This window comes from Elaeis guineensis, chromosome 16, assembly GCF_000442705.2.
Source record: "Elaeis guineensis isolate ETL-2024a chromosome 16, EG11, whole genome shotgun sequence".
In the NCBI taxonomy this organism is placed as follows: domain Eukaryota; kingdom Viridiplantae; phylum Streptophyta; class Magnoliopsida; order Arecales; family Arecaceae; genus Elaeis; species Elaeis guineensis.
In genome coordinates this window covers 30,223,967-30,234,344 of record NC_026008.2, presented here as the reverse complement: position 1 = coordinate 30,234,344, position 10,378 = coordinate 30,223,967, and the positions used below count along the sequence as shown (strand labels likewise).

Sequence of the window (10,378 nt, the reverse complement as noted above, 5' to 3'; positions counted from 1 at the left end):
AGTGCATGTATTTTTTAATTATTATTTATAATTTATTTAATTTTATTTTTATAATGTACAATACTGTCGATGAAAAATTACGTTCAAGATATTTTGACATTATATTTTTTATTTCTTTCATAATAAAATCTTTATAATTCGATCATAGTTTCAATAATTTTTTATAATATTTATACAGTTCGGATGAGCGTTAAAAATGCACCGAAGATTAATTTTTTTAAAATTTTATTTTATAATTTATTAAGATCCGCTGCGTAGGGTCCCATGCTAGTGCTATTGAAATTGTGGCACAAGTTTGAGGTGATCTACAAAGATCCAGTCAGCCAAGGTCATTGTGTTAGAAGGATAGATCAGATTCTGCACATCATGTCCCTGTATTTGCTGTATCAGATTCTTCATACCCCAGATCTCGCCTTCTGTCATGTCCACGGCAAAATGCCTACATGATATCCTCCATGGTTATCTCAAGAGGGTCGCCTCAAGAAGGTTGCAGTTATATTGCATTCTCCCTGGCTTACAAGCGGACGATAACAACCACCATACAGTATTCCTGCTCACTGGCAAACAAAGGATAGACAGCATAAAGGGCAAACATTACTGACTCAGACCCAAGCCCCATGCGGCCACCTGACCATACAAGTAAAAAGAAGCTGACAAAGACACCGTTGGTGACCATTGGAGAGCCACCTAGATCTCTCGAACTTGCGACCCTGCATAAGAGAAAATACAAGAAGAAAAAGAGAGAGAGAGAGAGAAAAAAAAAACAGAGAAGAGAGAGATGAAAAAGGAGAGAAAAGGGAGAGAGCCTCTCTCTCTCTCTCTATCTATCTATCTCTCTCTTCTTGCACCACGAGAAGGATTGTGAGCCTCAGATGCCTCGGCCACCACCCATCTTTCTCTTTCCTCCCATCCTCTCTCTCTCTTTATTTTTTTTTCTTCTCCATATCTTTGCCAGCATTTCAAATCGGATATCCAAACCGCACCGATTGACTGTCAGTATGATTTAAATATCCCAAAAGACTAGAGTTCATTGCATCTGTTTCGACTCAATCCGAGGAACCAAATCAGCAGGAAAGATATGATCCAAAAGGGACCCTTTAATCTGATCTACAGCCACATCTTGTTGTGGGAGGCTGTTTGCACGTTCACAGGCAGGACACTGCAAAAAAAACCAAGCATCTGCATACCCATACAAAACCTTACTCATGACACTATATGAAATCACACACTTTCAGTATTCCAACAGAACCGTTCTACGGTAATTTTAGCACATTAACCATTTGCAATCCAATTAAATGATAGCTGTAAGGAATTGTTTAAAAAGCAAAAAAAAAAAAAAAAGATGGCTAGAGATAATCTTAAACCAATTCTATGGAATAAATCTCTCCAAGGACAGTAGATTCCCGCATGGAAAGCTCTCAAAATTTTCAATCATACAAAGATTATCCTTTTCGTAATGTCTTGCCAACAAAAACCGCATTACCTCCTCTTGTTGAACCTGTTTCTGCCCCCACCATCTCCCTTCCCATGACCCCCTCCATTTCTTCTGCCCGAGTTTCCATTGCCACCTCTCCCACCAGAGAATCTGCCACCACCAAACCTACCTCGTCTTTTGTCACCACCTCTGGACTGATCTTTACATTGCAAAGGAGGCAAGCTTTTCAAGACCTCAATGGTTGCCATGTTAGCATTTTCTTGACCTGAATATCAAAAAAAATAATATTAGAAATTTTGTCTAGGATGTTATATTATTTTGGTACAAAACCATGTAAAAAAGAAAAGCTATGTGTTGCCAATAGCTTTCACAAGCCATATCCAAGCTCCCGATGCAGACAACCCATCATTATTAACAATGACAAAACCTGAATTGTAGATTGTTTTAGCATCCTACTAATTCATTTGTTGAGGTCAAGTAGTAATTAAACAACATAATTTTTTGTGACTTTACTAGATCAATTTATATGATAGGATTGACCTTTCTGATAATCACCAATGCCTAACTTAGACAAGAAGAGCCAATAGCCAAGTAGTTCATATATTGGCACCCAAATACAAAACACTAAATAAGGTCAAGCAAGTTTCATTGTTAAGTTGATGGTAGCACAAGAAGTACAGAGAACAGATAATTTCTAAATGGTACATTCAGCGTACCTCCAGTAAATGCATTCACATCATCAGCAGGCACATCAAACACTGCCCCCATTCCATCAGCTGTAAGAGAAAGGCCCTTCACCCCTTCAATCTTTTCATTAGGCAAAAATCCTCTCAATATACCAAAAGCAAACCTGAGAATGATATCAGAGAAACCAGAATCAGATAAGGATCTCTCTGGAAAAATGATTATGGGTTCACCATTCAATACAGAATGGCATCATCTCCTTTGTTAATGAGCTATTGATGCTTTTAGCAAGCAAGGAAAAGAATTTTGTGTTTTTTCTTTGAATGGTTATTTTAGAAAATGGTAACCTGCAGTTGGTGGGAATCAAGTTCTATACTTACGCTGGTGAGTAGATTGTCTTTCCTGCCTGAAGAAGTAGGGTTACATGGCTCTCAATAGAAGAGAGCAGTGATCTTTTTTTTATGTCAGTGTATCCCTGCAAAAGGAAAAGGAACTTATCATAATGGTTGGAACATTTTTTGCAATATTAAGAGCTTCAGAGAGAATAATAATATTTCTTACTGCAGCCTTTGCCAGTGCTTTTGCAAGCAAATGCACAGCTGATAAACCAGAGGAGCTCAAAAGTTGCTCTGCTTGTGACTGAAAAACTGGAATCACGCTGCATTATAAACCAAAATGTACACACTGAGCTAACAATCAAAATATATATCTCAAAGGCAATTCTCCTTTTTCAAGTAACAAAAGCATTACCTGTCAGAGACATTTGAGATAGCTCTAGCTGCATCAGAACCAACATATTCAGCAACATCAGCAGGTTGCGGAGCAGAGATGTGCTCAAATTTGACGCCTGATTCTCTTTCTAATCTAGAAATACTAGATGAATATCTGGGCTCATATAGCAATATAGCAACTCCAGTATTGCCTGAGCGTAACTTCAATCTGTTAGCAATTCATCGGACTCCAAAAATAATTATTGAATTCGAAAGTGTTAAAATACCTGCCCTCCCAGTTCGCCCTGAACGATGAATGTAGGCTTCAACATCACGTGGGGGCTCACACTGAGAAATGTAAACAAAGTTATTACCTCCCAGGTAATTAATAAACCTACCTTTTATTACAAAGTCTAAAACTTAACAGATCAATAACCAACATGACCCATTTCCAGGACTTACGTGCATACCTGAATAATCAACTGCACATCGTGGATGTCTAAGCCACGTGCGGCCACGTTTGTGGCCACCAAAACCAAAAACCTGCCTTTCCTAAATCCAGCAAGTACAACCTGCATCAAAATCAGCTCCTACAAGTTATGGAGGATTATATTGCTGAAAAAACAATGTCGATAACTGAGGCAGGTGGTAAAATTTATTAGGTGCCTCATATGCATTCAGCCTAATTCCAGGTGAAGCATAATTTCAATATCATCATTACTACTTACTTCCCGTTGAGCTTGCACTATATCTCCATGCAAAGCCCTTGACCCAGGTAACAATCCAGCAAGTTGAGATGCAGATTCCTTTGTCTCGGTAAAAATAATCGTACGGCCTCCACTAAAAAAATTTTGACATAGAAATCATTTAGAAAATTTAGTGCAGAAAAGGAAAACAATAAAAATATGACTTAAAAAAGCTACATACCAGCTATAACAGTGGATAATATCTGGAATAATTTGTGCTCTTGCTTGACGCGTACAGGGAAGAACAAGATGTCTAACACTAGCACTAGCCTTCAGCTTCTCATTGCCAACAAGATCAGCAGTTTTCTTATCAGGTTTCAGAAACCTTGCAGAGATCTGCAAAGTTTAGTAACATATCAAAAACCCAGAAAGAGACATAATGTATGTATACCCCTAATCGGATGTATCTGAAGCAACAGATAAAAATACCTTCTTCACCCAATCAGGCAGGGTAGCACTAAAGAGAAGTGTTTGGACTTTATTGACATCCTCAACCTTACCTGCAAAATCAAGGATAGAAGGGAAAAACTTTCATTTATTCTAGCTGTATATACATGTAATTTTTACTCATGCGGTTGCTTATCATCCACCCCAAGCTTCCCAAATTATAAGCAGGGCAAAAGCCATACTTATTACTAGAGGCATACAACCTATTGTAAGATACACAAACAATCCAGCAAAGCAGAGGATTTAAAACTAAACATCCTCTCAAAGTGCAAAAAAGCCTATATTAACATTAATATATTAAATTTTATAGCATGCATATATGGATAAGATCTATATGTTTAAACTGACATTTTTCCACCAGATCCGATATATCATTTGCATTAAATTGTTTAGACGTACATAAAGTATGATGATATTTCATCTTACCATAGAACAAGATGAATCTCAAGCAGGGATTCACTGCTTTTAAAACAAGGGAAGAAAAGAAATATCAAATCATGCATCAGCACTTCCAGTTCAATGCAGTACAGAAATTTTGTGTTGCAGTAAAATAAATGTTGATAATGCTTTACACATCTTACATACACTGGTAAATAAGCACATTCAAATGCATGTAACCAGAAGCAAAAATGGAATATGCGAGTCTGATAAGAAATCAAAATGCATAAGAAGGTAGTGAAAATGGTGAAAATCCTAGCAATTAACTCTTTAGTTTATAACTTGTGCAACCTCAATAAAAAATACAAAAAGGATCTTATGGACAAATGTCAATAAAATACATGGAACTGGAGTGAGTTTGACAGTCTGCTGTATCCATTGCAGTTACCTAATTTTTTGCTCTTTCCCCTATCCCCTTTCTATCTGTGTTTGCAGCAGAAACCTTATTTCTGACATAGATCATCAAGGACTATGAGATTCATGTGTAGAAAATGATCCCATCTGACTGGTGCACCATTAAAGATTCACAGAATATATAATGTGTCGAGCACTATTCTTGAAGTTTTGAGTAAATTTTGTGCTTTGTCATGAGGGATGAAAAGTCACCAGACCAATGCTCAGAGTGAATTCTATCATCTAGTGTTCTCGCACTGTTTGCTGTGGATGTGTATTGATTTTTGTCAAGTCACAAAAGAGCAACGGAATTTGTTAAGGAAAATATTATATTGTTTCCACTTAGACTCAGCTCCCTTTCTACCATAGCCCTCATAGCAAGGATAAAATAAATCCTAAAAATATTTAAAAATTCAAATTCTCTAAAAGAATCAGGGCAAGTTTATGGAAGGGGGATTCAACAATTTATGATTAGAAACAATTTAGATCGCAATGTATTGTTATAAGATCTGATTCCCTCTGTGTATTGCACCAATTCCGGGAACCATTCTCAGGGAAGAGGCAGTTCATGAGGGCATTGGATCTTAATAGCATATCCTTATTAAGATAGATACTTGCAATTATGAATACCTGGCAATCTAAAATGTTTTCTTTGTGGTTTGTATTCAGCATAAGCACATGAAATATATGACAAAGGAAGTATATTACATTACTGTATAGGAAAGGAAAACCTACTCAGAAATGCTATAGGGCCTCCTTCCTTTCAATTTTTCTCTCCATTCCCCTTCCTAAGTTTGTTTCGTTGTACTTGAACTTATTTAATGCAAATATCAAATTTTTTTGTTTGTCAAGATTAGGTTCCTAAATCTTAACAAAACAACTTGATTTAGATTAGGAACTTAGGGTTAGTTTAAAACTTTGATTTATTTTCATTTCAATGTATCATAGTTATATGGAACCTACCATTGTTTAGGAAACTTACATAGGACCCTCTTGCTTTTGGATCATTAAAGTAAATACAGTGGTTAGGATAAGCTGATGCAACTACAATGTCACAAATGCTTCTGAACAGATATACTACATGTGCTCCTATCTATAGTACACATTGATGTTCAACAACACACCAGTATTATGGATTCACTAGCATCATCTGCAATATTTTGGCAGCAATAGCTTGGTTGTTAAGCTTCAAAGAGAGAATTCATACCAAGAATTAGTTCGACATCATCAACAAAGCCCATATTCAACATTTCATCAGCTTCATCAAGGATACGGAATTTCAAAAATTTTAGATCAAGAGTTCCCCTCTCTATATGATCCTGCAGACAGTAAGCATTAAATATCATATACATGTAAATGTTATTAATACTCAAAACATAGTTAGTGTTAAAGATAAATCATAATCCTAAAGGAACCAAAGAAATATATGAAAGAACGAAATACATTACCTTTATCCGCCCAGGTGTTCCAACAACTATATCAATCCCCCGTTTCAGAGCAAGTACTTGAGCACGGTAAGGAGATCCTCCATATAAACAGCATGAAGACAACCCCACTGCACCACCATAAGCCTGAAAGTCTGCATACACCTGAAAGTATAGCAATATCAAATAATGCCTGACACTAAGAAAGACAATATGTTTGCATTTTCAACAAAAATCTCTAAATTTGGTAACACTTTACCTGATTTGCAAGCTCTCTAGTTGGCAGAAGCACCAAGACACTCGGAGGCCTTCCACAACCAGTTTTCCTAGCTGTCTTGTACTGCCCATTTGTCAAAGACTCCAAAATTGGAAGCACAAAGGCCAAGGTTTTACCCTATCAAAATTGCAACCAATATTTGCAGTATCAGTATCAAGTATAGAGCAAAAACAAAGACAAATAAGAAAGGTGAGACCAACAAAAGGGAAAATATGTCAAAAACTGATACAATTCCAGCACTGAACAATCAAACAACAAGCAACAGCAGGTGAAACAATAATTCAATGTAACAAAACCTCATTAACTTACACCATGGATATCCAATCAGGCATCTATACAAGCAACCTAGCAACCAAGGTGTCCAACCAGACAACTACACAAACAACCTAGCAAGTTCAGATTCGAAGATAAATAACATGTGAGATGTCCAAAGAAGAATAATGAATTAAATTGGATGATACTAAAGTAGATATAATACTGTCAAGCTGATTCATGCATTGCCTGAAACAGAAATCAAAATATAAAACGAAATTCACAGCATTATATGATAATTAGAAAGTGGAGACGGCTAGGAAACAAGGGGCAAGTATCAGAATGACAGAATTCAGGTAAAGAATGCAGAGAAGTTAAAGATCAGTTTGGCTGGAATAACATATGGGTCTGACCAACAAGTTGATGGTTGACAGCATGGACAGCGAGTATGATGTTATGAAGAATGTGTATTGCAAAAAAATTATTAAAGACTGGTGCTAATATGAGTGTGACAAATTTCAAACAGATAAAGAATAGTGATTTTGGGGTTCCTGTAACAGGAGAAAGTATATAAGGCAGCAAAGTTTAAACGAAAAGATTGAAGAAAAGGTGTCCTAGTTTTGGATTAGAATATAATAGATACAGAAGAAAAACTTTGGGTTGGCTCATAAATAAGCAAACAGAGGCTGAAGATTGGAAAGAAATGCAAAGAAAGATGATCCTTGTTTGCAATAAATCAAGGCATGACCAGAAATGATATTATGAAATTTTAACACTAGCCACACCAAGAATCCTATTCTCTTGAGGCTGTTCAATCAGAGTCTCACTCAATGCTTGAAAACGAAGTTTCAGTTCTGGGATCGCTTGATGAATTTTTGTTTCAATTTGGATGGTTTCAGTGGTGCTGGCTTTAATGTTGAATATTTAATTCAATGAGCATAAAAAATAAAATTCGTTGGCTAAAATTAGAAACCAAAAAAAAAATAGAGAAAGTAAAACTAAAATTAAAAAACAAACATCATTTTGAAGAACATTTTTATTTTCTGGAACTCCAGATGTATCATTTCACTGGTTCAGTCTGAGATGTCAAAAAATAATTTTGAAAATATAATATAAAAAGCATATACATATTATTTCAATGATTGGTGGAAATCTAGATTTCCTATGAAATCTTAGTTCTTAAATAGCCAAAACTTTGTCAAAAACTTCATTTTCTTCTAAATCTCTTCCAAATGTAATGTCTGATAATTTTTAATCTTCTTAAAATGCATTAAATCCACATTTATATGAATAAAGTGCAAATATAATGTTGGCCTTCTATGCTTGTTTTGGTCAAAACTGCAAGATCCGCCAAAATTTTTGATTGTTTTAGGCAAAACCAAAATTTTGGTGTTTTCAAGTTTCAGGCAAAACTCCAAGCCACTGCCTTACAGAATAATGTTGTTATCTAGTGAAACATTGGACCAGCAACATCCACAGATGTGAAAATGGAAACAAATATATGATGCCATGGTCATTTCAGAAAATAAGTACTATATGAGTAATCAAATTTAATGTTGACTTAAACTATGAAAAATAGTATTCAGGGTTAACTTTACACGTATAGGAACTATATGACGTTAAAAATTAATATGAATTAACTAATTTAGACTTGGTTACTTATCTTACTCTTGTCAGAACTTTTCCAACTATTTTTTTAATAAACGTCCCACATTTTTACCTCTAATTCTCTACTAAGTTTGTAGCAAATCCAAAGTGGTCATATTAATTGAATGCTCACTTGAAATCAGATCCGCATGCGTGTTCGACAGCCACAGTTAAGATGTTTCATAGAAATAACAGTTTTAGTCGATTTCCCTATTAATGTTTCTGCAATTTGAGAACGGAAAATATAAAAAGATGTCGATTTCCACCTGACCGGTCCGTGCCCGGCCGACCAAATCAGACCCATCAAGTATGGAATCGAAGGTCATCGCCTGAATAGGGAACAGCGACTCAATTCCCTTGGACTTCAACTTCTCCCTCAGGACCTTCGATATCCTGAATTTGGACACCGCATTCGGGTTCGCAGCACCCTCGTTCTCTCCTCTCGCGATCACCTCCTCATCCTCATCATTCTTCCTGAGTTTCGGCTTCTTCAAAGCAGAACCGTTCGCCCTCGCCGCCGCGTCGGAGATGGTGTCGCTCCTCTCTTCATCAGAAGCCTTTCTCTTCTTCTTGCTAATCTTCTTCTCCGAGCCTTCGCCGTCGCTGTTGTAGATCTCCCCGTCCTCGGATTCGAGGTTCTTGTTCTTCTTTTTCTTCTTGCTCTTCTTCTCCTCTTCTACGGAGCCGTTCAGGTCGAGGTCGGCGGCCATGGATGCCGCCTTTTTGGACTTTTTGTGCTTCAACTTATTGAGGTCATCTAGCTCCGAGGGGGAGGAGAGGAGAAGAGAAGGCATCGGGAATGGGGGAGGGATAGAGGGAGAGGAAGGGCGCCGTATCTCCTGCGGATGGGGGCGGCGCAGGAGGAGGAAAGAGGGGGAAGAAGGGTTAGGTTTTTGGTTCTTATACGTTTGGCGACAGGAGAAATTAGGAAAATTGGCACGTGCCTAAGAAGGCTCGGATAGGGGGAGAGCTGTAACGATATCCGACGGTAGCCAGGCCTGATGGCACTCTTAGCAAGGAATCCAACAGAAAAAATCTTTCGTTTGCTCATTCATAGAGATCAAACTAGTTGAATATAGATCCGGACGGATCTTAGATAGGGTGTGCAAATGATTCAGATAACTATAAATCGAATTAAATCATTAATTATTTACATGTTTGTTTGATTTTTTTATTGAAAATCTCAATATCGATTTAAAATCAGATCGAAGTTTTTTAATCAATTTAATTTTTGATATTTAATTTGATAATTTTAATTAATCAAAAATTGAAATTATCTAACGTCCTTCGGTTTAATATTTAGATTTGATCTAAGTATTACTTGAACCAAGTCTAGTAGGATCATGCCAAATCCCACGATAGATAACATGCTATATTATCCCTTGTATTTGATCAATTCCCAATTGCACGCCATCCACCGTGCATATGCTCTGAGATTTGCCTTAGATCCTGGTTTACTTAGATCTGATGTAGTGGTCTCATAGATTTGATAATCCCCCCATCCATTGGCCATTGATAGCCTGATACTCAGACCATCGGATGCCTTTACCCCCTCTACAGCCTGCCCTCCTCTTTCATTGCCTTTCCATTGCCGCTGCCGACCTCTTTCTTGGTGCCCACCATCTCACCCATCACCTCTATTTCTTTCACTGTAACGTAGCCCACCTCGCCTTCGCCCCCTCCTCTAGTCCCCGATACTCTTCAATACTGTCGAACACCTTCGACCTCTAACCCCTAGACATTGGACCATCAGACACCACTACCCCCTCTACAGTCTGCCCTCCTCTACCAGTGCCTCTCCATTGCTGCCGCTGATCTTCTCCTCCTCCTTGGTGACCACTGTCTCACCCATCGCCTCCTCCCTTCCACCACCACCTCACCTTCGTCCCCCCCAGTGTGCCTCAATATCGTCGAACGCCTCCATC

At 37.6% G+C, this 10,378-nt stretch overlaps 1 protein-coding gene across 1 annotated transcript; it reads right to left on the bottom strand.

Moving 5' to 3' along the window:
* Nucleotides 1–1,212: 1,212 nt before the first annotated feature.
* Nucleotides 1,213–9,331, bottom strand: LOC105059349 (DEAD-box ATP-dependent RNA helicase 7). The gene is made up of 14 exons (XM_010942614.4): nucleotides 8,720–9,331; nucleotides 6,537–6,671; nucleotides 6,302–6,442; nucleotides 6,061–6,172; nucleotides 4,005–4,075; nucleotides 3,757–3,911; nucleotides 3,558–3,669; nucleotides 3,300–3,401; nucleotides 3,117–3,177; nucleotides 2,870–3,041; nucleotides 2,681–2,777; nucleotides 2,500–2,594; nucleotides 2,152–2,285; nucleotides 1,213–1,700 (listed from the first exon to the last, which is right to left on the bottom strand). The coding sequence occupies exons 1-14, from the start codon at nucleotides 9,245–9,247 to the stop codon at nucleotides 1,480–1,482; spliced, it is 2,136 nt and encodes a 711-aa protein (XP_010940916.1). The 5' UTR covers nucleotides 9,248–9,331; the 3' UTR covers nucleotides 1,213–1,479.
* Nucleotides 9,332–10,378: the final 1,047 nt, after the last annotated feature.